This window comes from Macaca mulatta, chromosome 1 (genome assembly GCF_049350105.2).
Source record: "Macaca mulatta isolate MMU2019108-1 chromosome 1, T2T-MMU8v2.0, whole genome shotgun sequence".
NCBI classification, from domain to species: domain Eukaryota; kingdom Metazoa; phylum Chordata; class Mammalia; order Primates; family Cercopithecidae; genus Macaca; species Macaca mulatta.
Genome location: NC_133406.1, coordinates 110,156,959 through 110,183,930, shown reverse-complemented (window position 1 = coordinate 110,183,930; position 26,972 = coordinate 110,156,959). Strand labels below are relative to the sequence as shown.

At 51.1% G+C, this 26,972-nt stretch overlaps 2 protein-coding genes across 12 annotated transcripts in view; one reads left to right on the top strand and one right to left on the bottom strand.

Moving 5' to 3' along the window:
• Positions 1–400: 400 nt before the first annotated feature.
• Positions 401–26,330, bottom strand: HDGF (heparin binding growth factor). 8 transcript variants are annotated; one of them, XM_077944828.1, is made up of 8 exons: positions 25,499–26,330; positions 21,221–21,337; positions 13,860–13,987; positions 3,589–3,665; positions 3,300–3,438; positions 2,455–2,640; positions 1,947–2,173; positions 401–1,750 (listed from the first exon to the last, which is right to left on the bottom strand). In XM_077944828.1, exons 3-8 carry the CDS (start codon positions 13,869–13,871, stop codon positions 1,744–1,746), a joined length of 648 nt encoding a protein of 215 aa, XP_077800954.1. In that variant the 5' UTR covers positions 13,872–13,987; positions 21,221–21,337; positions 25,499–26,330; the 3' UTR covers positions 401–1,743. The 8 variants fall into 8 exon arrangements, with proteins under 8 accessions (XP_077800954.1, XP_028683387.1, XP_077800955.1 ...); XM_028827554.2 differs by lacking the exon at positions 21,221–21,337 and having other exon boundaries at positions 25,499–25,581; XM_077944829.1 differs by lacking the exons at positions 13,860–13,987; positions 21,221–21,337; positions 25,499–26,330 and adding exons at positions 8,184–8,346; positions 9,568–9,612.
• The window catches only part of PRCC (proline rich mitotic checkpoint control factor), a 32,028-nt gene continuing 30,697 nt past the window's right edge, over positions 25,642–26,972 (top strand). For 3 of the 4 annotated variants that reach the window (XR_013415101.1, XR_013415102.1, XM_028846048.2), the window contains exon 1: positions 25,695–26,399. Coding sequence is in view for 2 of the 4 variants with exons in the window: in XM_028846048.2 (XP_028701881.1) it covers positions 25,932–26,399 (468 nt within the window). In the remaining 2 variants the exon portion in view is untranslated. 4 annotated transcript variants of the gene reach the window in all.

Here is a 26,972-nt window from a genome sequence, read left to right as displayed (position 1 = left end):
TAGCAAGGAGAAAGGGTTATACTATTATTTGACTTGACCTTTGGGGTCAAAGTTGTTTATACAATCAGCCTCCAAACTCCCACTTCATCTTGGGCTGTGGCGGATACTGGCATCCTCCCACACCCCACTTCTTATGCAAACCCTTTTTAAAAAAATAAAAATAAAAATAAACTCTTCCAGGTGCGTTAAACAGTGGCTGGGCAGGAAAGGTAGAATGAATGGTGTGGTTTATTCTAGGGCTCTGCCCACAAGAAGTTTGGATTTCCAAATGCCTAAGAATGGAGGAGGCTGACACCCTCTACCTCAATCTGAGATGATCTGGAAATCATTTGCATTCCCTTACCCCACTTTCTGTCTTCAGTTAACCAATATGCCCCAAAGAATCAGTCAGAATCCAATATAGTAATCAACGGGTTTTATTTTCCTAGAACTCAAATCATCTACAGTTCTCAGAGCTAAACTTCCAAAGCTACAGTCAGCAATTTTTCATCAGAGCCCAAGGGAGAGGGGCCAGGGTAAAAGAGACGAGACTGTAGAGAGGCATAGAGAGACCAGTAGGAAGAGGGCGGGAGAGGGCACTTATATCTCTCTGTCCTCTCAGTGGGTTACAAATCAGATCTGGTGACAACACTGAGGGGGCCAGGTCAGGGTATGTGGATGAGAAATGACACTGGAAGGAACACCAAAGCCCCAGCTACAAAAAGAAAGTCATCAAGCCCCAAATAGAAGGGGAGCCTCCCAGTGCACCTCAGAAATGGGGGCAACGATGGGGAAGGAAGGAGCAGAATGGGGAGCACACAAAGGGTTAGGGGTCTTTAAAATTTTTTTTTGTAATTTTCTTTTATTAAAAACATTTCCTAAAAAATGTGTCTTTTCTTTTATGTCTGGGTGATATATATGACTATAAGCTGGCCTTGAGCACTGTGCGGAGAGGGAAAAGGACAGCTAGGGGTCTTCCCAAGCATCCCATTTCTGGCTTCAGAGATCTAAAGGGGAACAGATGCTCAATACTCACACCCAAATGGGTAAAGTCAACCCTTCAGGTCTCAGGTCCTTGGCCCAAACAACTAGGAAGCCCCAAAGTCTTTTGATGATTAACTACAACTCCCAAAACTCTTGGGTCGGCAAAAGGAAAAATGGGTGTTGTTAATCATCAAGGATTTATGGAAAGGAGCCCCTCCCCTACAAGCTGTTCCACTTTCCCTGAATCTAGGCAGCTGGGATAATAGGTGTAGCAGGGGACAGGAGCTCAGGAGGAGGCTGCCCTCCTGTGCTGTCCCTATGCCCCATTTGAGAATTGCCCCTCCCAGGCCCCACAAGCCCACCCTGCTGTTTATGCTCCATCTTTTCCATTCCTACCCCTGATCCAAACCCAGAGTTCCAGAATGCCTAGGAGAGTGGGAGAAGGGTGTCAGGAGGTGGGAACAGTTGTCCCAGGCCCCAGCAGAAGCCTGGAAAATAGCTTCAAGCGGAAGGAACACAATGGCCTCATCTCATTCCAGGGAGAAGACATGGCTCTGACTCAGATCATAGGAGAATGGGGACCTAGAGGTGAGGGCCAGGTGGTCCGCCCCATCCAGGTCAATCTCCATGGGCTGGGCTTGGAGTGGGAAAAGTGAGTGGAAGAGGAGAGCAGGTTGGGGTGGGAAAGGGGTTCCCAGTTTGCAGGCCATGGCCAGTTTCCCCAGTAGCACCCAGACAGCAGCAGGAACAGGGTGGGGGCTCCTCTTCAAACATTGGTGGCTACAGGCTGTGAGGGAGGGTTGGAGGGGAGAAGGGTTAATGGTGTGGCCTTGGCCTGGCCTTGCCCCAGCCAGTGCCAGTCTCCTAGGAGAGCCCACCCCGCCTCCCCAGAGGCTGGCCACTGCAGGCCCTTTTCATCCTCCTCTCCGGGAGTGACCAGCCCCCACTAGTCCAGCTGCCAAGGGGTCAGGGGGCTCACTCACCTCTCATGATCTCTGATGCCTGGGGCCTCAGCATCTTCCTTGGCGGCCTCTTCCTCTTCCTCCTCCTCTTCTTCTTCCTCTTGGGGAAGCCCCCGGCCAGAGCCAGGCTCAGAGGGGGTGCTATTCTTTTCCACCTCCATAAGAAGGGGCCTCTCGCCCTCCAAGGTGGCTGCCTCCTTCTCCTCTCCTTCAGGGTTTTCTGCCTCCTTGGGACGTTTAGGAGAGTCCTAGGCAGGATCGACAGAGGAAGCGGGCTGAGGCTGGAGAGGGAGGCCACCAGCCACCCACTCCTCTCCTCCGGGCCTCCTTCCCAGGCTGACACCCAGTCCTTCCCCAGCCCTACTAGCTGAAATGACTTCTGTGTCCCATCTGATCAGCTGGGGACTCCCCAAGCTAGAGGCTGGATCTACCTCTCAGACTGGGCAACTCTGAGGCAAAGCCCTGCTCTTGTGGGATACCCCATGGGGAATGCTGAGGGGGGCCCAGGCCCTAGGCAGGCAGCAGTTACCTCCAGCAAGTCCCCTGCTCTCCTCTTCAGCGCTCCCTTCTCGTTCTTCTCCTTGGCTGGCTCATCAATGACCAGCTTCCCTTCCTCGTCGCTGCTGCCCTCTGCATTCCCCTTCTTATCACCGTCACCCTCTGTGGCTTCGGGCTCGGGTTCAGGCTCTTCCACACAGCTCTTTTTCTGGGAGGACTGCAGCAGAGACAGCACAGGCTGAGTGGCACCAGTCGCTGCCATGCTGGGCCCCCTCCCCAGACCCTCCCTCAGCCACTCACTCCTTCCTTTTCCCGCCTCTCCCCCACCCCCACCCAGGTGCCCAGTCTCACGAGTGATTTGAGACCCACCTCTGTCGGATTAGCCCCGGGGTAAACCCACTGGCCGGGCAGGCAGGGCTCTGTGCAGGAGGGGGGAGGGCTGGAGCAGGAGGCAAAACCTCGGGTCAACTTCTCCCAAAGGGAGCTAGGACCCTTTCCCCGCCAACCCCCGCCCCCCACCCTCCCGCCTCGTCCTGCCCGGCTCACAAGCACCTCCTCCTGGAAGCCTTCGTGGAAAGAGTTAAGGCCGTGTCCTATACTCACACTGGGCCCAACAAAGGCCTGTCCCCACTTACCGCCTCCATCCTGTTCTTGCCCCCCAGACTGCTGCCTCACAGTTGTCCCGAACCACAACTACACCACACAGCCCAACCCTATCTCCTCTTGCAGGAAGCCCCCTTCCCACCACCCCGATGAGCTCCTACCCTGAAAGCCCTGGAGTTTCTGAAGACTAAGCATCATCTGTGGGCCAGGGGCTGCCAGAGCCCATGGCCACATCTGCTTTCCAGGGGGTCTTTGGGGCAGGCGGTGGCTCACCTGATAGCCAGAAGCCTTGACGGTAGGGTTGTTCTCGATCTCCCACAGCCCCTCGCTGAACCCTTTCCTCTTGTTGGGCTTGCCAAACTTCTCCTTGGATTCCTCGTAAGGGAAGAGGTCTTTGGGGCCCAGGAATGCCCTGGTGAGAGATGGGAGACTGTGCTCTCAAGCCCCTCACTGCCCCTGAGCTGCACAGCCCGACATGAAAGGGGTACCAACACCACCTCTCCTTCCCCAAAGTAGTCCGCCCGGGGCTCTCCCGACCGATACCCCTTTGGCCTCCACTCACGTCTCGTGGGTCCCGAAAAAAAAGACTTGGTATTTGTTGGCTGTTGATTTCATGGCAGCCTCGGGCATCTCGTCAATCTGGGGTGAGATGAGGGGGTGAGGTCAGCTAGAGTCTTGAGGTTTTGAGTCTGAGGCAGGGGTGCTGACCTCCAAGGCACATTTATATAAAATCAGACTGAGAGGGACCCAGGATAGTCAGCCAGATGGCTTTTGGACCATTTCTAGCAGACACTTTATTCAAATGTCAGACATGAACGCCCAACAGAAACCCAGGAATCCCTCCCTCTCCTTCACCAGCCAGACAGCACCCATTTTGCCTCCCAACGTGTCTCGCCACAAAGCTCCCTGACTTTGCCATCACCTTGGTCCAACTACTGTCATCTCTTGCCTGGACGAAAACCACTGCCTCTAACTCTTCTCACAATCTCCATTTTCCACAATCTATTCTCCACAATGCAGCCAGAGTGGGCCTTTGGGAATGTTGGTCCAAGGATTTTGTCACCTTGCTTCAAAACCCTTCAATACCTTTTAAGGACTCTAGGGCCCACTTGTTCACCCCTTCTGCACAATGGCAAGATCTGAATCCCAACTCTGCCCCCACTTGTATGACTTTGGGCAACTTACCGCTCTCTGCCTCAGTTTCCTCATCTGTAAAAGGGAGACAGTCATAGTACTAAAGCTATAGGGCTGTGAGGATGAAATGACCATAACTTGGCACACGGTACATCCTACATGTCATCAGCCTCTCCCAGTACACTGTCCTTTCTGCTCTGACCATGGTTCTTGCAGCCTCTTAATACTCACTCACTCCTGATCATCCTTCCAGCCTCAGCTCCGCCATTACTTCCTCCAGAAAGCTTCCCTATCACTCCTGGCCTGGCTGACTCGCTAGGTAAAATTCTTTCCTGAGACCTCCCCTTTACAGTGCTTTCCCAGTTCTAATTTTACACTGATTCATATTATTATTTAACATCTGTGTGCACTACCTGGACTAGACCAGCCCCAGGGTCAGAGACCAGCTCTGCTTTTATCTGCAGCACGGTGCTTAGCATACAGTAGGTATACAATTATTTACTGAATGAATTTATCAAACAGATAAAAAAAGCAAGCTGCTCTCGCCGAAGTGGAGGGGTGAGGTTAAAGGGCTGCCTATCCAACACCTGCCGAAAGGCTTCTAGGGAACTCTGAAAGGCACACAGTCAAACTCTCATTTTACAGATGAGGAAACTGAGCCCAGAAAACAAGTGATTTGCCCAAAATAACACAGCAAGTTGTTGAGGACCAGGTTTCGGACTTAGATCACCTGACTAAATCCCCTGCCCCAGGTGTGGTGAGGAGTGCTGTGGTGAAGGTGAGAGGTGCAGAAGTCTGAGGTCAGGGAATCCAGAGGCAGTGGCCTCACCAGCCTCTCCCAGATCAGGCCTGGAAGCTCAGGCCAAGCTGAGCCGGGGGTGGGTAGGGGGAAGGTGGGGCGGGTGGGGACTACAACTCCCAGCAGCACTTGCAGCAGCCCCAGCAGCCAGGCTTCCCGCCGGACAGAAGCCAGGTGGCCATGATGACTGGGGCCCCAGGCGCAAACAGGAGGGACAGAAAGGCCAAGGCAGTGATTAACACACAGAGACAGGGACAGAGGGCCCAACTGGGGGCCTGGGGAGACAGGGTGGATGGGAATGCGCTGAGACACACCCAGGAGAGGGGGTGGGGGCCTGGGCATGAATCTGAGGGGCATCTTGCCCCAGACTTGGAATCTTCAGACTTTTGGGCACCTCCCCGCTTGCCCCGTGGCCTCTGGGGACAGAGGTCCAGCCCTTCCCCCCAGGAAGGCCCAGCACAAACTGGGCCCTTCCCACAACCAGGAGACACCGGGTGTGAGAGCAGGGGGTGGAAAGGCACGCAGCTCCCCCCACAAACACGATCCCCATCACCATGACAACCCAACCCCGCCCCTGGGGCCACTCAGCAACCAGGAATGTGACTGCCCCTCCCCCTCCGGGCCTTCTCTCCGGATTGGGGAGGAGGGGACACTAACACACACCCCACCCCCAAGCCTGCAGTCTGGCACCTGGGTCCCCGGCTGTGCTGGAAACCACAGCTAGGGCTGGATTACCGCTGCAGGGGGTGCGGAGAGGAGGCAGGCGTCCTTCTCAGGAAGCCAGACCTGGAGCAGGGGCAGAGGAGCCAGTCCTCAGCCAGGACACCTGGGTCCTGTTACCAGCTAGCTCCCACCCTCTTCTTAACAGGGGGAAGCAAAAAACAAAACGAGCGCCCCCAGGGCTTAGAGATCCCACGAGGCAGGCATAGGACAATAATAGCAAACGCCTTCCCTAGGCCTTTCCTCTGTGGATCTGTGTGCACCCAGAACCAGGGGTGGGGGTGGGGACTGAAGGGTCTAAGACTGGGAGTGCAGCAGGGGACTTAGAGCTCTGCATTTTCAGCGCCCACACCTGAGCCAGGGCATTAAGATGCCCACAGTAAATGTGTGATGGAAGAGGAGAAACTGAGGCTTCGCAAGAGGGGGTGGGTGGGTGAAGGGTCAGAAATAAGGAGAAATGAGGTTCTTTGCAGACGCACAGACTGCAAAGCGGCTACCTGGCCATGGTCTCGTGCCACCCCAGCTTCCCATGGAAAGCAAACTCAGAGGCAGATAGCTGAATGGTGTGGCAGGGGACCCAGGAGGCCACCAGCTGCCTAGCCCCAGCGGTGGGGGAGAAACAAAAGAACCAAAGGGATTAAAAATAGCATAAGGCACACCAGATATGCCAGCCCTGCTGACTTCTAGCTACATAAAGGATGGGTCTAGAGGGAAGAAAGAGGAAGACGGGCCGAGCAGATAGGCACCTCCCCGCAAAGCATCATCCCACCTGGCTCCCTCACCTAGAGTGTAGGCACTTGTGAGGGAAGGGCCAGGGGAGGTGTGCTCTTTTCACTTAATGGAATTCCTAACCCTTCAACCAAAAGGGGAGAAATCCCTTCTACAGTGGCACCTCTATTCCTCAAGCTACAAAGGAAATGTCCTTTCTTACATTTGGAAGTGGAGGGCGGTTCTTCCTAGATGTAGAGGATATGAGGTCTTGGGGGAGCCCCGTACCCCAATACAGACATCTCTCTTCCAGGCGGTGCCTTTATATCCAGGCTGTGACTCAGAACAAGTGAGTCAAGGCTAACTGCGTCAGGGTGGCGCCAAATAGTGCTGGGGACCCCACTGTACCCCCTCCACTAGCCAGTAATAGGGGAACTCGGCTACCTCTTAACCATTCCAGATGCAGGCAAGTTACTTCTTCTTAGGCCTTGCATTTGCCCGTTTCCATCAGACAGGTTTGAGCACATGAAATACCAGCCTCCCAAGCCACAGACACTCTCTGAGGTCCAAAGAGGAATCTTAAGTTTTCAGGTAGAGTGGGGAAAGAGAACTGAACACCTCTCCCCCCCGCCTCAAACTAAAAACAGACTCAACACTTAGGAAGGCAGCAGGGAGGGCTAAGCACACACTGCCTGCCAACCAGGGTTCTGACCACCACACCCAGGGCTGAGGCCCAACCTGACCCAGGAACCGGAAAATCTGGGGCAGGAGACAGTTGGGGCCAGGAAAGTGTGGCAAGCCCAAGAGGCAGAAAAGAGAAGGTACAGGGGGAAGGGGCACAGGGAGGAAAGACGGGTGAGGTCCTGGCTGCCCAGGTTTTCTGGGACTGTGAAACAGGAATCAGCCAAAGGAAAAAGGGACCAGGGGGGAAAATCTCTGAAGTATTGGAGGTTAATTGTTAAGTACTTGGAGATCCCCCAGGAAGTTAAGCAGGCGGAAGAGGGAAAGGAGAAGGTTAAGATGGAGTCACACCATCCTTCCAGGCAGGTCCTGCCTATCACATGGCCCCTCTGGCTGGGCTCTCTCTCAAGCACTGGGCCCTTCTAGTTTCACCCAGAATCACCCATCCTCCTCAGCGGCGGGGATTGAAGAAGGAAAATCCACTCACGGGCCTTCTTTATGGCTGAAGATTTGGGCTTCCTATGAGATGGGGGAGTCAGTGAGGTTCCCTCTTACTTCTCATCCATCTCAGGAAGGGCCCCTCAGGCTCTGCCTCTCTAGGGACTAAGACACAGTCCAAGGAATGGTGAGGAGACTTGAGGTCTGTTCTTTTGGAGTACAAGGGGACTGTGTCTGGGAGTAACAGCCTTGGGTGTAGCCCTCCGTGCAAGTATCACAATCAAGAGCCGGAGACAGGCAAAGTGTGGGGTCCTACCGCTTTGAGATCCAGTCTGATCTCCCTACCCCAGTTCTAACTTTATCTAAAAGGTCCAGGTCTGAACAGAGGAAGAAATGCTGCCTCCCCTGTCCCTCCCTTCTGTCCTGGAGGCCCAAAGTGGAGAGGAAATGGATGGGATCCCTAGTCTCAAGGACTGCCCTTACTCCAAAGGCCACCAGAAACTTGAGGTCTTCCTCACAGGGGCCAGTGTGGGTCCTTCTGTGTCCCTACCCCTTTTCTCTCTTACCGGATGCAGAAGGGGTTCCCTGCAACCCACATTCCAGCTAACACCCCCTCCCCAGGGCTTATCCAGCCTCTGGACTTTGTCCCACCCTCAGGAGGTAGGAACAGTAGAGACCTGGGTTCAGTTCTTGTCCTGCCCACCAGGGCCTTGGCATCTGGGCCAAGAAGCCAGTGGGGTCAAAGGGTGCAGGGTAAAGTACACAAGAGTTCGCACACGGAGAGTCCCACTTCTCTTTGTATTTCTCCCATTAGCAGAAGCTGGTCCTCATTTGATCCATCTGAAAGTTTCAGGGAACCAGGAGCTGAAGGCATGTGGGATTAGGCACACTCCTAAGGAGTGGGTACACAGCGAGGAAGGGTCTCTGAGTTTTCTGAGTGGCCCCAAAGTTGGCCTGATACCCTGAATGAGCCTGGGCCAGACAGACACAGACTTACACTGAGAAGAGCACCCCAAAGCCATGCAGTCCTTCTGCCCTTGGATTTCACTCTACAGCAGTCCTGCACTCTAGGATACTGAGTCATGCCCTCTCCCAAAACCAAAGGCCCCTCTACACCAACTTTAAGTGCCAAATGCACTGCCCCCACCCCCACCCCCCTTCCTTTCCTCCAGCAACTGGCAACCTCCCATCCTCCTTACTTAACCTGTCTCAGTCCTTAGGGGAAACATGATGAGCACACCAGGCTCGGCTGCAGGGCCCCACCCTCCCACCTGGCCAGGTGATGGGGTTGTGGGGGAGCTCATACTGGCGGGCTGAATCAACCACATGGCAGAGACTGCGCCGTTCTGGCGGAAGATCTTCACATCTGAGCCAGGGAAGGAACTTGGGCTCCCCCACCCATACTAAGAGGGAGTCTGGGCTGGATTTCCTAATACCACAAGGGAACCTGTCACCTCAATCCTAAATTTGAGTTAGCAGCATATGGAGGAATATTTCTGTGGAGCTGAGGGCTGATGGGTTCTGACGGATAATTTCCAAGCCAGGTAGATCCCCTTACGCCGCCCCCAACGAGCCTTCGACCTTCCCAACTTTAGACCTCTTACAGATGCCCCAAACCAAAGTTTCCTAGAAGCGAACTCCGCCTTCATCTAGCTCTCTCCGGGTTGGGATCCTTCTTAACCATTTATCCAGGAAGAGAAGAGTTTGAACTGGGGGCGACAATCAACGAACAAACTGGGGGTCTCTAAGGGGGTCTTAAGAGGGGTGGCGGCGGCGCCTGGGGTAGGGGGAAGGAATAACACGACTGGCCCAAAGCCAGACTTCGCGCTCGAAACCTCTGGGAGTATGGGGGCTGGGGGCGGAACTGAGCACGCGGAGCCGGGGGCCGGGAAGTGACCGGCGCCCTCGGATCCCCACGCCGTGCACACGCCACTACGCGCGGACACCGTGCCCACCAGGTGTCTACCCCCACCCCCGCCCGCCTCCACCATTATATAACCGGCGGGTGGGCTTGGAAGCTACAGGGAAAGAGTCGGAGACCCACAACCCCCCTGCCCCCACCTCTGCCCGCGCCGCGCGGAGCGTTCGTGCCCTTCCCGGTGTTATGCAACCCAAACCCGCAGGGGGTTGGGGGCGGCGGGCCGCGCTGCTCACCCGGGCCGGCCAGTGTGGGTAGCCCTTCATCTTGGCAAACACCAGGTCCCCGCATTTGTACTCCTTCTGCCGGTTGGATCGCGACATGGCGGGGCTCCGGGCGCCCCGGGCTCCGCGCCGGGCCGGGAAGCGCGAGCCCAAGTTTGCGCGTGCGGCGGTGGCGGCGCCGCTCCGCTCCGGCCCTCGCGCGGCCCCCGCCTCGATGGTGGCCCCCGGCCCGAGCTCCGGCGCTGCCACGGCGTCTCCGCCCGCGCGCCACACGGACGGGGCGGGCGTGGATCAGGTCAAAGCTCCGGCGCGGTGGGTGCGCGCTCGTGCAGTTGTTTGTGTTTGAAATTCAATTGCTCCCTCCTCTGCGCGAGGCCTCTTCCTCCACCCCCCGCCCGGTCCCCACTCCTCCTCCTCCTCCTCCCTCCTCCCGGGCCCACTCCTCCTCCTCCCCCCGCCCCCCCGCCTCGCGCTCCCTCCCGCGGCGGTTTGATGCGTGCAGCTTCTTGACGCCCAGGGCCTGCCACGGCCCAACGCCCAACCTGGAGCCGCCTGACGGCGCGTGGCGGCACAGGCGTAAGGAGCCGATCGCCGAGCTCGCCGAGCAGGCTTTGTGTCCCCGCTGTCGGTGGGTGCCCGCCCGCCCGGGAGGAGCTGGCGCCCGGCTGGACGGAGCGGCCCCCGCCCTTCCCCTGCCTCCGCGGAGTGCTCACCACCGCGGCCCCAGCGCAGTTAAGTGTGGACGTCTATACGCGGTTTCCGCCTGCCCTCTGCTCCATCTCAATCCACGAATATTTACTGGGCACCCGCGGTTCTTGGCAGTGTGCTAGGCGCCCAGGGCGAGAGGAGTGGGCACCGTGCCGCTCCGCGCACTGGGGTCCTCCCTGGACCTCGCCGTGCTTACCGTATGTGGGGTGGCCCTGGAAACGTCGGGGATTTGAGCCCTACGTCCGCCTTTGCTAAGGAGGAAACGCTTGAATTTGGTAGCCAGGAGATGGCCAAGGAGTTGAGGCACAAATTGGCCACCTTCCGGGTGCATTCAATCTCGTTTCTCTACGCTACTGTCTTGCCCAGGAGACTTGGACTCAATGGCTAGTTAACCCCGCAAAGATGAACTCAGTTCTAGTGGGTTACAGTAGAATGCCAATAAACCCAACCCTTTCAGTAAACTGTGAAGACTGAGGGGCCAGGTGCTACCTCTTTTAGAAGGTGGGGAGGGGAGTCTGAGAAGGCTTCACAAAGGTGGTGACTGAACTGGGCATTAAAGAATGAGTAGAATTTTGCCAAATTCTGAGACTACATTTTGGCCTAGGTTACAAGCTAAGAAGTGATAGAACCAAAACTTGAACTCAGATCTCTTCTATTACGCTAAATAAGACTTTATTGTAATTACGTCTTTGATTTGCTGTCCCTGTATTTGCCCACATTCCAGACACCTATGTTCCCTTAGAAATAAGATATTTGGATCTTCTGTTACAGCATTTACATGTTCTTAAAATTTAGCAACAAAATATGCTAGGTTTGAATAGGTAAAATATGCATTTTTTCTTCTCACGTTTCCTGATCCTATTTCAAAGCATATGCAAAGTCTCCCTGCAAAGAAGTCCAGGATGTAGCCAAAAGTTCCAAATCCACATCCTACCCTACTGTTCATCAGTCCTGAGAACTTGGACAACCTCCTGGACTCTGAGCCTCAGTTTCCTCTGCTGTAAGATGGGATAACATGACTGCCCTGGTAACTAACATCAGAGGCATAGAATGGCTGCTTGTCATTAGGGGATGCCTGCAGTTGTTCCCAGAGTCCTGCATGACACTTGGCTGTCCTTATGTCCATGGCAATATGTTTCATGACTTTTGCCTTTATAACAGTGTGGCCTCTCAACCATAGTTCCCCTTGTGATAAGAGGCACACCAGGCTGCTGGCACAGGAGGGGCATTCTGGAAGGTCCTATTGCAAGAAAACAGCCAAGCAGGCCCTCAGCCACAAGCTTGTCGATTTGTTTCCATAGCAAATTCAAACTTGTTGCAACAGAGCAACTAGGTTCTAGTTGGTGTTTGCTCTACAATGCATTCCATTTTGAAATGCAGTCAGTGTAATAGTCCAGATTCTATCAGGCTAATCTTTTTGTTAGGAGAGAATCTTGTCACAAGTTCTTGAAGGTGTTTCAAGATTAAGTCCAGCATCAGGACAGGTTTCCTTTAACTGTCTAAGTGATTATTTTATTCTATCTATCTATATATCTATCTATCTAGGACAGAATCTCGCTCCGTTGCCCAGGCTGGAGTGCAGTGGCGCGATCTCGGCTCACTGTAACCTCCGCCTCCCGGGGTTCAAGCAATTCTCCTGCCTCAGCCTCCTGAGTAGCTGGGATTACAGGTGTGGGCCACCATGCCCAGCTAATTTTTGTCGTTTTAGTGGACACCGGGTTTCACCATGTTAGTCAGCCTGGTTTCGAACTCCTGACCTCGTGATCTGCCCACCTGGGCCTCCCAGAATGCTGGGATTACAGGCGTGAGCCACCACGCCCGGCCTAGGTCATTATTATAAATATGCAGTTTCAATGCAACAAACATGGTTTGTTTGTTTGTTTAATTGTTGTTGTTTTGTGTTGTTGAGACGGAGTCTCGTTCTGTTGCCCGAGCTGGAGTGCAATGGTGCAATCTTGGCTCACTGCAACCTCTGCCTCCCAGGTTCAAGCAATTTTCCTGCCTCAGCCTCCTGAGTAGCTGGGATTACAGGCACGCGTCACCACGCCAGGCTAATTTTTGTATTTTTAGTAGAGATGGGGTTTCACCATGTTAGTCAGGCTGGTCTCAAACTCCTGACCTTTTGATCCACCAGCCTTGGCCTCCCAAAGTGCTAGGATTACAGGCGTGAGCAATTGTTGCGCCCAGCCAACAAACATGCTTTTAAACTATTTTCCAATTTGGTACACTCAATTTAGTAAAAAGCAAGAGCTCTTCCAATTTCTCCACTTTGTTGCATTATAATAGCCAGTTTGGAAGTGGAAATAGGCTTCTAAATTCTTGTTGCAGCAAAATCTCTTGGGCCTCTCATTCAGTCCACCATGCAGATGCTGGTTGCAATAATACAACCAGGGTTCCCTTTGTTGCAGTAATCTCCCAGGCCTTGGTTGCAATTTAATATCCAAGTTCTCCTTACAGTAACATCATCAGCCAACTCGCAGCTGCCCCTAACAACTAAGCCAAGAGCTTCAGAGGGTCAGTTACACAGGAGGGCATAAGCCTGCTTCCCCTGGGATTCACATCTAACCTAGTGCTTTGCAGACGTTAACGTGCAATCAAATCACCTGGAAATCTCTTTTTAAAAGAGTAGATTCTATGCCGGGCATGGTGGCTCACGCCTGTAATCCCAGCACTTTGGGAGGCCAAGGCAGGTAGATCACCTGAGGTCAGGAGTTCAAGATCAGCCTGGCCAACATGGTAAAACCCCGTCTCTACTAAAAATACAAAATAAAAATTAGCTGGGTGTGGTGGCAGGAGCCTGTAATCCCAGCTACTTGGGAGGCTGAGGCAGGAGAATCACTTGAACCTGGGAGGCAGAGGTTGCAGTGAGCTGAGATGGCACCATTGCACTCCAGCCTGGGCAACAAGAGTGAACCTCCGTCTCAAAAACAAAACAAAAAGTAGATTCTAATTCAGGAGGTTCGGAGTGTGTGCATTTCTAACGCGCTCCAAGGTGCTGTTGCTGCTGCTTAGAACCATCATTTGAGTAGTAAGGGTCTAAAACAACACAACTCACAAGCCCTCAACCCACCAGCCCACGTTGGAACTAGTTTACAAATGTCTCAGTGAAATGATTCCGTTGATGCTGGTGCGCACTTCTACATTTATGTGGGGAAAGAGGTCAGGACAGAAGTTGAGGGACTTGGGGCCCCAAAGCAGATAAGGTTGTGGGGTGCAGATCTGGCTCTAGGATCCTGAAGCGAGTCTCTGGAGGAGGTCAGGCAAAATGGTGGCAAACTTATTTCTGTACGGATCAGGAAGTTGCTGACAGGAGCAGAGAGGTGGAGTTTACTGTATTGGGGGAAGGGGTGGTCTAGTGGAAAGAAGCTGGTTTGTCATGTCAAGGGACTTGGTTTGAATCCTGCTGGCCGTTTACTCGCTTTAGGGCTTTGGGTAAATTACTTAACTAGAATTTCTAAACAAAATTTTCTTCCACTGTGAAAAATGAGAGTACAAAACCTCACCTGCTCATTCATAGGTTCAAAGGAAATGTCCACTTCCTTCCCTTTAACTCCCAACGGAGTCGAGGGGTTTGGCCCTCAACACTGTATGACCTGCTCATATCACGACTTCTTGGCCCAAGTTACACCCTCTGTAAAATGAAGAAGAGAAGAATGGTTAGATTAGACCAGTGGCTTTGAAAACTGTGCCTCCATTGCCTACTTCCACCCACGCCACCCAAAATAACAGAGCAGCCCTGCCTTTGTGCATTCTATGTGGAGTCAGAGTGGTTGAGAGTATGGGCTGTAGAGATAACAGCCTGAGTACTGCCACCACCACAGACACTTTGTGTGTAACTTTAGGAAAGACACTTTTAACTACCCTGAGCCTCAGTTTCATTTCCAGAAAATGGGTTGTAATTAGGATTGAGTGAATGAATACACTGAAGTTCTTTAGGCCAGGGCGAGGTGGCTCACGCGTGTAATCCCAGCACTTTGAGAGGCCAAGGTGGGTGGATCACTTGAGGTCAGGAGTTTGAGACCAGCCTGGCCAACATGGGGAAACCCCATCTCTACTAAAAAATACAAAAATTAGCTAGGTGTGGTGGCAGGCCACCTGTAATCCCAGCTACTCAGAAGGCTGAGGTGGGAGAATCGCTTGAACCCAGGAGGCGGAGATTGCAGTGAGCTGAGATCATGCCACTGCACTCCAGCCTGGATGACAGAGTGAGACTAGGTCTCAACACATAAATAAATAAATAAATAAATAAATAAATAAAGTTACTTGCACAGAGCCTGGGACGTAATGAGTGCTTAATAAAATTGGTTATCACTGTATTTATTGTTATATTAGATTTTGTGTAATATTTGGTTTGAAAAAAATGGATTCCTTCGCAGTAAGCTTCTGAGGTACTGGCATTATGCCCTGACAAAGCTGGCAGTACCACAGTGGGTGAGGGTGTTTAGGATGGAGTTGGGAGTCAGCTTACTTGGGTTTGAATCCCAGCTATACCACTTGCCAGCTGTGTGACCTACAGCAAGTTACTCAACCGTTCTGTTTCTCAGTTTTCTCATCTGTAAAGGGGGATGTTGCTAAACCAGTTAATATATATGATATATGTAAAATGCCTAGAGCAGTGCCTGGCCCATGGCAGGTACTATTACCATGTGTTAGCTATTAGCTGTTAGTATTATAGTATTAGCTATTTTTCTTTAAAATGCCTATGTTTTCTAACTCCTCTATATATAGATACAACATAATTAAAAGTTATTTTTTTAAAAAGATGGTCCTTTTTTTTTTTTTTTTTTTTTTTTGCCTGTTGCCCAGGCTAGAGTGCAGTGGCGCAATCTCATCTCATTGCAACCTCCACCTCCCGTGTTTAAGCAATTCTCCCGCCTCAGCCTCCTGAGTAGCTAGGATTACAGTTGTGCGCCACCACGCCCAGCTAATTTTTGTATTTTTAGTAGAGACAGAGTTTTGCCATGTTGGCCAGGCTGGTCTTGAACTCTTGATCTCAGGTGATCCACCTCCCTCAGCCTCCCAAAGTGCTGGGATTACAGGCGTGAGCCACTGTGCCCAGCCGGATTCTGTTTTTTTTTTTTTTTTAATTATTATTATTATACTTTAAGTTCTAGGATACATGTGCATAACGTGCAGGTTTGTTACATATGTATACTTGTGCCATGTTGCTGTGCTGCAGCCATCAACTCGTCAGCACCCATCAACTCGTCATTTACATCAGGTATAACTCCCAATGCAATCCCTCCCCCCTCCCCCCTCCCCATGATAGGCCCCGGTGTGTGATGTTCCCCTGGATTCTGTTTTTTAGAAAAGGGAAAATTGGAAGAGTTATTCTCTAAGTCACTACTGGCCAACACGTGTGGCCATTTACATTTAAATTAAAGGCCGGGCAAAGTGCTGTAATCCCAGCATTTTGGGAAGCTAAGGCGGGTGGATCACTTGAGGCCAGGAGTTCAAGACCAGCCTGGCCAACATGGTGAAACCCCATGTCTACTAAAAATACAAAAATTAGCTGGGTGTGGTTGAGCACAACTATAGTCCCAGCTACTTGGGAGGCTGAGGCATGAGAATCACTTGAGCCCGACAGGCAGAGGTTGCCACGAGCCAAGATCGTGACACTGCACTCCAGCCTGGGAGCAAGACTCTGTCTCAAAAAAGAAAAAAAAAAAAAAGTTAAATTTAATTTGACTAAAATTAAGTCCAGTTAAATATTCAGTTCCTTAGTTGTACTGGCCACATTGCAAGTGTTCAGTGGCCTCATATGGCTAGTATGGTGTATATACAGAACATTTCCATCACTGCAGTAAGTTCTATTGGACACCTTTGTTCCAGGGCAGTGGCTGTCGACTGGAGCTGCACATTGGAGTCACTTGAAGAATGAAAAGATATGGCTGGGCGCGGTGGCTCACACCTGTAATCCCAGCACTTTGGGAGGCTGAGGCGGGTGGATCACCTGAGGTCAGGAGTTCGAGACCAGCCTGACCAACGTGGTGAAACCCTATCTCTACTAAAAATACAAAAATTAGCTGGGTGTGGTGGTGTGCACCTGTAGTCCTAGCTAGTCAGAAGGCTGAGGCAGGAGAATCACTTGAATCCAGGAAGCAGAGGTTGCAGTGAGCCGAGATCGCGCCACTGCACTCCAGCTTGGGCGACAGAGCGAGACTCCGTCTCAAAAAAAACCAACCAAACAAAAAAAAACCCAGAGAAATAAATAAATAAAAATAAATAAGTTTAAATAATTAGCTGGGCGTGGTGGTGGGTGCCTGTAATCCCAGCTACTCAGGAGGCTGAGGCAGGAGAATCACTTGAACCCAGGAAGCAGAGGTTGCAGTGAGCCGAGATCACACCACTGCACTCCAGCCTGGGCGACAGAGCGAGACTCCATCTCAAAAAAAAAAAAAAAAAAGTGCCTGAGTCAGACACCCCAGAGTTAGATTTAATTGCTATAAGAGGATTTGGCCAGGAGAAAGACATGAGCAGAGGTGAATTTCTAGAAGTTTTATCTGGCAGCAGTGCAGAGGTGGAAGGGCCTGAAGTTGCTAAGCCAGGAGAGGGAGGACAGCAGCAGTCCTGGCTGAGTGACATGTGTACCTGCATGGGGAAGGGACTGTGGAGGCTCCTGGGGAGTTGTATTCCTGGGTTCTTTTTTCAGCTCTTTTCAAGAATTGTGGTGACAATGAATGGCTCCTTGGCCGTCAAAGGAGAGATCTTCACCCTTAGTAGGGCAGGAAGCGGTCGAAGCACCTGAAGATCTTCATGAGTTCCAGGCCACCATCTTTAAAATCTGGTTTAATGTTTTGTGTAGGTAATACATGCCAATGATGCAAACTTTAGGAGGTAAAGGGAGTGATTTACTGAAAAGTCATCTCCATGTTACCCCTCTCCCTTATAACCCAGTTTTCTCCTTAGAGGCAGAAATATTACTAATTTTGTGTGTATTCTTCCAGTAATATTATTTCTAATTTTCAAGCAAATGCAGAGATATCTATTTCCTTTACACAAATTGTGACACACCATATACACTTTGCTCTTTTTTACTCAGCAATATATTTTGAGACTCCATATTAGTACATAAAGATCCACCCCATACTCCATTCTTTTTTTGTTTTATTTTTTGAGAAGGAGTCTTGCTCTGTCACCCAGGCTGGAGTGCAGTGGCACGGTCTCCGCTCACTGCAACCTCCACCTCCCAGGTTCAAGTGATTCTCCTGTCTCAGCCTCCCGAGTAGCTGGGATTACAGGTGCATGCCACCATGCCCGGCTAATTTTTGTATTTTTAGTAGACACGGGGTTTCACCATGTTGGTCAGGCTGGTCTGAAACTCCTGACCTTGTGATCTGCCCACCTCAGTGTCCCAAAGTGTTGGGATTACAGGCGTGAGCCACCACACCCCACTGTGCTCTGCCACCCCATTCTTTTTTTTTTTTTTTTTTTTGAGATGGAGTCTCGCTCTGTCACCCAGGCTGGAGTGCTCCACCTTCCGGGTTTACGCCATTCTCCTGCCTCAGCCTCCCGAGTAGCTGGGACTATAGGCGCCCACCACCACGCCCGGCTAGTTTTTTGTATTTTTTTAGTAGAGACGGGGTTTCACCATGTTAGGATGGTCTCGATCTCCTGACCTCATGATCCACCCATCTCGGCCTCCCAAAGTGCTGCGATTACAGGCTTGAGCCACCACGCCAGGCCCACCCCATTCATTTTAATGGTAATAGTTTACAATGTTTCTGTATCATAAATTGTTATTTTACTTGCATCCCAGGACTGGAACTATTACACATTATTTAACCAGTCCCCTGTTGATGGGCATTTAGGTTGTTTCTTTTGATAACACAGACAATGCAGTAGTAAATAATACTGCATACATTTCATCTTATTCAGGAGTGAGGATCTCTCACCATTTTTCTTTCCACTTTGCAAAGTGAAAAAGATAGAAGGCCATTCATAGCAATATTGTTTGCAGGAGTTTGCTGACAAGCAGTACTGGAAGTAACTTTGCTGCCTACAGACAGGGGTGCCATATGTTAGATGAGAAGCCCACCATTCTGTACAGCCACAGCCCCCAGGTATGTCTGCATTCCCGTGGTCCCTGGAGATTAAAGTAACGTGATGTGCGGCCGGAGTCAGGCCAACAGATTTGCCATGGCTCTGAGCAGGCCTGGTCATACTCTTCAGCCCTTTCCCACAAGGGTGTTGCTGGTGAGACACTGGGGACAGAGGCCTGGGGAGGAGAGGACTCAGGAAGGCATGTGAGTGAGGAGGGGCCAAGTCCTCTTTTCTGGACTAATAAGATTGAGCCCTCTCTCTCAGGGTAGAGGTAGCCTCCCCACATGCTGGGCAGTAGCTCTGGCCAGGCTGGTGGAGGCTGATTGTGGTTCTGTAGAGGACAGATGGGAGGGTGGGGGCTGAAAGGCCATTTCTGCCACCACGTTGCCTATGGGCTCAGGGCTTCACTCATTCACCCGGTCATTCATTTATTCTCTCTTACATATAAGCCTTGGGCATTGTTAGGTGTGTGCCAGGCCCTGGATGAGTGTTGGGGGATGGGAGTAGTTCTAAAGATGACAATGACAGGTGGCTGGCCAGGACTGAGAAAGAGGCTCATCCATGAGTCCTTTGCTCTTCAGCCCTGGGGCCTGTCAGTCACCCTGACACACCCTGATCCTGCTCTGACTTTATCGTTCCTGTTTGTGAGCTTTTATTTTTCTCCAAATTTTATCCTTCCCTGACCTCTCCTTGCTTGTTTCCCCCCAGCCTTTTTTTTTTCCCCCGGTATCTTTAAAATTCAAAGTATACATGGAAACCAAAATAAGATTATATCAAGAGGCCAGGCGCAGTGGCGCACGCCTATAATCCCAGCACTTTGAGTGGCTGAGGCAGGCAGATCGCTTGAGCTCAGGAGTTCAAGACTTGGGCTACATGGCAAAAATGTTTCTACAAAAAAATACAGGCAGGGCGCAGTGGCTCATGCCTGTAATCCCAGCACACTGAGAAGCAGAGGTAGGGGGATCAGCTGAGGTCGGGTTTGAGACCAGCCTGGCCAACATGGTGAAACCCTGTCTCTACTAAAAATACAAAAATTAACCGGGCGTGGTGGAACATGCCTGTAATCCCAGCTACTTGAGGGGCTGAGGCAGGAGAATCACTTGAACCCAGGAGGTGGAGGTTGCAGTGAGCTGAGATTGTGCCACTGTACTCCAGACTGGGCAACAGAGTGAGACTCTGTCTCCAAAAAATAAAAAATAATAAAAAGCCCGGACGCGGTGGCTCACACCTGTAATCCCAGCACTTTGGGAGGCCGAGGTGGGTGGATATCGAGGTCAAGAGATCAAGACTATCCTGGCCAACATGGTGAAACCCTGGCTCTACTAATAATACAAAAATTAGCTGAGTGTGGTGGCACGTGCCTATAGTCCCAGCTACTCGGGAGGCTGAGGCAGGAGAAATGCTTGAACCCAGGAGGCGGAGGTTGCAGTGAGACGAAATTGCACCACTGCACTCCAGCCTGGCGACAGAGTCTCTGTCTCAAAAAAAAAAAAAAAAAAAAAAAAAAAAAAAAAAAAATTATTAAAAAAAAATACAAAATACAAAAATTAGCCAGGCTTGGTGGCAATGGGTCTGTAAGGTCCCAGCTACTCCTGAGGCTGAGGTGGGAGGATTGCTTGAGGTGGGAGGATTGCTTGAGCTGGGGAGGTCGAGGCTGCAGTGAGCCCAGATAGCACCACTGCACTCTCACCTGGATGTCACAGTGAGATCCTGAATTAAGGGAAAAAAAAAAATATATATATATATCTATATATCTATATATCTATATATATATATCTATATATCTCAAGACACTAAAAAAACTCTTACAAATCAATAAAGAAAAGGACAAACAATAGGAAAACAAACAATTACATGAACAACAGTTTCATATAAGGAAAAAGAAAACAGGCCGAGCATGGTGGCTCATGCCTGTAATCCTGTAATCCCAGCATTTTGAGAGGCTGAGGCAGGAGGATTGCTTGACCTCAGGAGCTCAAGATGAGCCTCGTCAAGAAGCTGGTAGCCTCTTTAGTGAGACCTTGTCTATACTAAAAATAAAAAAATTTAGCTGGGCAGAGTAGCCTGTTTGTTTTATCTCTATTATTTTTATTGGAGGCTTTCCTCAATATATAACCCTTGATTCCTGCTCATGTATAACAGAAGTGGGCTAGAAAAGCCACTTTGTACCTCTGAGTACCTGGTTGGGGCTTGTCATACTAAAAACTTTACATCATGACCAGGCGCGGTGGCTCACGCCTGTAATCCCAGCACTTTGGGAGGCTGAGGTGGTCGGCTCACCTGAGGTCGGGAGTTCGAGAGCAGCCTGACCAACATGGAGAAACCCCGTCTCTACTAAAAATACAAAAAATTGGCCGGGCGTGGTGGCTCATGTCTGTAATCCTGGCAGTTTGGGAGGCCAAGGCGGGAGGATCACGAGGTCAGGAAATTTGAGACCATCCTGGCTAACATGGTGAAACCCCGTCTCTACTAAAAATACAAAAAATTGGCCGGGCGTGGTGGCTCATGTCTGTAATCCTGGCAGTTTGGGAGGCCAAGGCGGGAGGATCACGAGGTCAGGAAATTTGAGACCATCCTGGCTAACATGGTGAAACCCCGTCTCTACTAAAAATACAAAAAATTAGCTGAGTGTGGTGGCGGGTGCCTGTAGTTCCAGCTACTCAGGAGGCTGAGGCAGGAGAATGGTGAACCTGGGAGGCGGAGCTTGCAGTGAGCTGAGATCACGCCACTGCACTCCAGCCTGGGCGACAGAGCAAGACTCTGTCTCAAAAAAAAAAAAAAAAAGAAAAACCAAAAATTAGCCGGGGATGGTGGCACATACCTGTAATCCCAGCTACTCGGGAGGCTGAGGCAGGAGAATCAATTGAACCTGGGAGGCGGAGGTTGTGGTGAGCCAAGACCGCGCCATTGCACTCCGGCCTGGGCAACGAGTGAAACTCTGTCTCAAAAAAAATAAAAGAAAAACCTTTCTATCAGGGTGATCTGGTTGGGAGTTTGTAGGGGGACTCCCTGGTATCAGACTCTAAACATTGATTCTCAGCATTTCCCAAGGCCACCTTGGTTCTCAGCTCTCTTGGATGTGCCCAATTACCTCTGGTGCATCTCTTTTCCACCTTCCAAAATGTTGTTACTGTGTTGTCTTCTCTTCTGAACTCTCCATCTTTGTGGGTTTAAGTTTTTCAAAATGATCTTTAATGCCTTTTCAAAAAAATCTTTACTGATGTTTCAGTAGGGTTTTAGGAGGGAAACATATATATTTATTCATTTCATTCTCTTTTACTGGAAAACTTTTATTATGATTACTTTCGAAAGGGTCATAGATGTATCAGTTACAAATTTCTATTCTTTTTTTTTTTTTCTTTTTGAGACGGAGGCTTGCTCTGTTGTCCAGGCTGGAGTGCAGTGGCGTGATCTTGGCTGACTGCGGCCTCCGCCTCCCAGGTTCAAGCAATTTTCCTGCCTTAGCCTCCCAAGTAGCTGGGACTACAGGCGCACGCTGCCACGCCCAGCTAACTTTTTTGTATTTTTAGTAGAGACGGGGTTTCACCGTGTTGCCCAGGCTGGTCTCGAACTCCTGAGCTCAGGCAATCCGCCCGCCTCGGCCTCCCAAAGTGTTAGGGTTACAGGCATGAGCTACCGCGCCCGGCCTAAATTTCTATCCTTTAAAATTTTTATTGAGACAGGGTCATGCTCTGTCACCCAGGCTGGAGTGCAGTGGTGTGATCTTGGCTCACTGCAAACTGCAGTCTCAACCTCCCAGGCTCAAGCGATCCTCCTGTTTCAGCCCTCCCCAACCAGGTGAGACTACAGGTGTGTACCACCAAGCCCATGCCCGGCTTTTTTTTTCCTTTTTTTTTTTTTTTTTTTTTGTAGAGACAAGGTTTTACCACGCCTGGTCTCTAACTCTTAGACTCAAAGGATTCTCCCACCTTGGCCTCCTAAAGTGCTGGGATTACAGGCGTGAACCACTGTGTGCAGTTAAAACTTTCTTTTTTGTTTTGTTTTGTTTTGTTTTGTTTTGTTTTTGGCTGGAATGCAGTGGCATGATCTTGGCTCACTGAAACCTCCACCTCCTGGGTTCAAGCGATTCTCCTGCCTCAGCCTCCTGAGTAGCTGGGATTACAGGTGCCTGCCACCATACCCGGCTAACTTTTTATATTTTTAGTAGAGACGGGGTTTCTCCATGTTGGGCAGGCTGGTCTGAACTCTTGACCTCAGGTGATCTGCCCACCTTGGCCTCCCAAAGTGCTGGGATTTACAGGCATGAGACACCGCACCTGGCCTTGCCCAGTTACAAATTTCTAAAGGTATAAAATGGTACATAATGAGAAATAAATCCCCTTTCCTTCACTATCATGAGGTTTCTATTATCAATTTCTTGCTTGAAAACAACTTTTTGAGGATTTATACCCAATAAGGTGAATCATTAATTTTCACAGTAAGGAGACCCCGCTTAGAAAACATTTGTTAAACACAGCCTGGCCAACATGGTGAAACCCCATCTCTACTAAAAAATACAAAAATTAGCTGGGCATGGTGGTGCACACCTGTAATCCCAGCTACTCGGGAGGCTGAGGCACAAGAATCGCTTGAAGCTGGGCGGCGGAGGTTGCGGTGAGCCGAGATTGCGCCACTGCACTCCAGCATGGGGGACAGTACAAGACTCTATCTCCAAAAAAAAAAAAAAAAGAAAACACTTGAGACAGATCCCTGTCCCTTAGGGGCTTCTCTGCAAGGTGGCAAGATGTGTTGACAACAAGGACAATCATTTCTCTTAGCTCTAAATCATTTCACTGTGTGTTAAATATCAGGCTTTTCTCACATAAAGGACAGGGCTCCGTAATACTTCATTCTTTTTTTTTTTTTTTTTTTTTTGAGACTGAATTTCGCTCTTGTTGTCCAGGCTGGAGTGCAATGGTGTGATCTCGGCTCACCACAATCTCCACCTCCCAAAGTGATTCTCCTGCCTCAGCCTCCTGAGTAGCTGGGATTACAGGCACCCACCACTGCACCCGGTTAATTTTTGTATTTTTAGTAGAGACAGGGCTTCTCCCTTGTTGGTCACTTTGGTCTCAAACTCCCAACCTCAGGAGATCTGCCCGCCTCGGCCTCCCAAAGTGCTGGGATACAGGCATGAGCTGCCATGCCCGACCTACTTTATCCATTTTTCTTTCTTTCTTTTTCTCTCTCTCTCTTTTTTTTTTTGAGACGGAACGGAGTCTTGCACTATTGCCTGGGCTGGAGTGCAGTGGTGCCATCTCGGCTCACTGCAACCTCCACCTCCCGGGTTCAAGTGATTCTCCTGCCTCAGCCTCCCGAGTAGCTGGGCTTACAGGCGCCTGCCACCGAACCTGGCTAATTTTTGTATTTTTAGTAGAGATGGGGTTTCACCATCTTGGCAAGGCTGGTCTCGAACTCCTGACCTCGTGATCCACCCGCCTTGGCCTCTCAAAGTGCTGGGATTACAAGCGTGAGCCACTACGCCCGGCCTACTTTATCCAGTTTTCAAAGGAGGAAAGTGAGACTCAGAGAAGAGAAGTGACGGCACAAAGTCACCAGAGTACGTTAGGGAACCTAGATTTAAAAGCAGGTTTTAGAAATCAGCATTGTGCAAGGCATACTAGCTGTGAGGTAGGACTTGGTCTAGTTTCTCAATGTGGTCCTCAGTGCCTGGTTTGCAACCAACTGAGGAGTTTCTTACAGATCCAGGCTTCCAGGCCCCACCCACATCTACTGAATAGGAATCTCTTAGGCTAGATTTCAGGAATTTATATTTTTCAGAAGCTTTCCTAGTGATGCTTATGCACATTAAAGTTTGAGCACAGGTGCATACACACACAAAAATGCTCTGGCATCCAGAGCAGGGAGGAGATAGCTCTAAGGGGCCTTCATGGAGAAGGCAGCATGGAGTTTGTCTCTGAAGGCTGGAGAGACTGGGGAGGAGGGGCCCCATATCTGGCTCCTCTGATAAGAGGATTCAAGCTTGGGCCTTTCACTATCTCTCTGCATTGTGGTCATCATTGTCCTTCCTCATCAATCTTTCCAATGTTCTCTTCAGCCTCCTCCCAAAACTTCAACAGCCTTTTCTCTGACTTTGCTTAATATAATTTTCTGCAATCTGGGAACAGGGAGATGGTGCCCACACAGAGATGGATTAGCATTTAAAGGACACACACATACAGGGCAGACAAGTAGAGGGCACTCAGTCACAGGCAGACAGGAAGGGGCAGAGATGAGTAAACAAGAAAAGGGTACAAAATGACAAGCGGACAGGGAAGGACAGGCGCACAGCAGATCATTACAAGCAGACATAAATGGGCTGGAAAAGGACACCTATAAACATGGATGGAAAGGAAGAGCACTTACAGAGACAGATGTAACAAGGTCACACCCAAAGCCATAAGAGACAAAACTCACAGACGTAAAGGAATGCAAAGGACCCCTGCAAATGGATAGATGGGAGGCACACCCAGGTAGGACGGACTCAAGTGATTCCTCAGAACGGTAGCCCTTTACCCTACTGAGCTGAGAAGGGATTAACTTCAAGTACCTGGCCGGGGCTGCCAGGGCCTTGCCCATCTTTGTCTCACTGGTTGCTGCAGAGGGAGGCCAGGCCCTAGGCTCCAGGGTAAGGTGTGCTCCTGGATGTGCACCCCAATCCTGGTGAGGGAGATCACCTCCTCCTTCTTACATCACATTTATTTCAAATCTTAGATACTTATTATTAGGCCTGCAGCCTCGCTTCTTTCTGGCTTGCAGCCCAATTTCGTACGGGTCCCTTGGGCCCTTGCTCTTTTTGGGATGTTTTATTCTAATTCCCAGCCCCAGCCGACGGGGAAGCTTCACCAGTTCATTTACAGATCACTTTCCCTTTAAGCAATTTTCCCTAATCCGCCAGCTTCCCAGACTCCCTTTCGTTCCCGACATCACTTGCAGTCTCTAAGAGCACCACATCTCCCAGAAATCTTAGTGGCCAAGGGGCTACCCTAGGGAACTTCAAGTACCGAAATGCTCTCTTATCCGTCTCGGTGACTGCCGTGGTGACCGGTGGGGCTTGTAGTCACCTCGGAATTGTTAGGGGACGAAAAAAACTACTCACCCCAAGTGTCCCTGCGTCAGAGGCGGGTTTCTCTTCTGTCTCTCTCTGCTCTCGCCTAAATCCTTCCTCGGACTTCAACTCCCGCCGTGTCTTGCGCTAAGATCCCTGCGACAAAGAATCGGGCTGTGTCCAAAGTGTTCTCTGGGAGTTGTAGTTCCTCTATTGGTGAGGCAAGGAGGAGGCGGAGTGACTCGGCGGCCATTAGCTGTGTGTAGTTGCCCGGGACTAGGAGCTTAAGTGAAGAGGGACGCCTTATTCGGTGGAAATCAGCCGTAGCCATGAGCTTCTGCCGCGGCTAGCCCTAGAGTACGGAGCAGGCGGACTTTTCGATTCCCCGCCCCGCCAGGTGGCGGGGCCTACTAGGCCTCCGGGCATCCCCGGTCTCAAGTAGGCCTCATCTGCCGGCAAGGGCGCCCCAAACGCGGGAGGCGCCATGTCGCTGGTTGCTTACGCCAGCAGCGATGAGAGCGAGCCGGATGAGGCTGAGCCCGAGCCGGAGGAAGAGGAGGCGGTGGCCCCTACATCTGGGCCCGCTTTAGGGGGCTTGTTCGCTTCTCTCCCTGCGCCCAAGGGCCCGGCCTTGCTGCCTCCGCCCCCTCAGATGCTGGCCCCAGCGTTTCCCCCGCCGCTGTTGCTTCCCCCACCCACCGCAGACCCCAGGCTTCAGCCTCCTCCCCCCTTGCCCTTCGGCCTGGGAGGCTTCCCCCCACCTCCAGGCGTGAGCCCGGCTGAAGCGGCGGGAGTTGGGGAGGGACTGGGATTGGGGTTGCCCTCGCCCCGAGGCCCTGGCCTCAGTCTGCCCCCTCCAATTGGCGGTGCCGGCCCCCCGCTGGGGCTTCCCAAGCCAAAGAAGAGGAAAGAGCCCGTGAAGATCGCGGCGCCGGAGTTGCATAAGGGAGATGTGAGTATCCGGGGAAGGCACCCCCAAACTGTCCATCGGGTTTGAGTCGGCGGTAGGAGGGACATGTGGAGATTTCGGAACTCCTTCCCACAAACACATCCGTGGATTCAAGGCCACTGGAATCCTCTTATAATGTGATTAATTGAGCTGAAGTTGGTCAACTTCGGGGAGTTTGGGTGTTTGCCCATGTGGGTTTCCTGAAGCTGGGCTTGCCTGCAGAAGGTCACATGTCATCATCACCTGGTACTGACAGGCCTAGGGACATTTGGATCCGCTCCCCCTCTGCATCTTCACCTCAGTCCGGCTTTTTCCCCTTTCCTCCTACTGAGAACAGGATGAAATCTGGCACCTGAGGAATGACAGGAGACAGGGCTCCTGAACCTTTGCCGAACATCTGGGACAAATCTTTTCCTTGCCTCTGAACTCAAAAACATCAGGCCTGGAGGAGAATGATAGTAATCTTGGATTCTATTTTTGAGGGGAGTTAGAGGAGAAATCGAATGTTTGTTGAGTGCAGATCGTTTGCCGTTCATTGGTCCTTTCTTTCAATTATTACAAAGCTCTGGGAGGTAA

What these genes read in the sequence shown, in the direction of transcription:
- HDGF (XM_015112293.3), bottom strand. Translation starts at nt 9,747, where the DNA reads ATGTCGCGATCCAACCGGCAGAAGGAGTACAAATGCGGGGACCTGGTG. An exon ending in TTTTTCGGGACCCACGAGAC is followed by an intron (nt 3,439 to 3,588) that starts GTGAGTGGAGGC and finishes ATCTCTCACCAG; the next exon opens with GGCATTCCTGGGCCCCAAAG. An exon ending in GAGCAGGGGACTTGCTGGAG is followed by an intron (nt 2,174 to 2,454) that starts GTAACTGCTGCC and finishes GATCCTGCCTAG; the next exon opens with GACTCTCCTAAACGTCCCAA.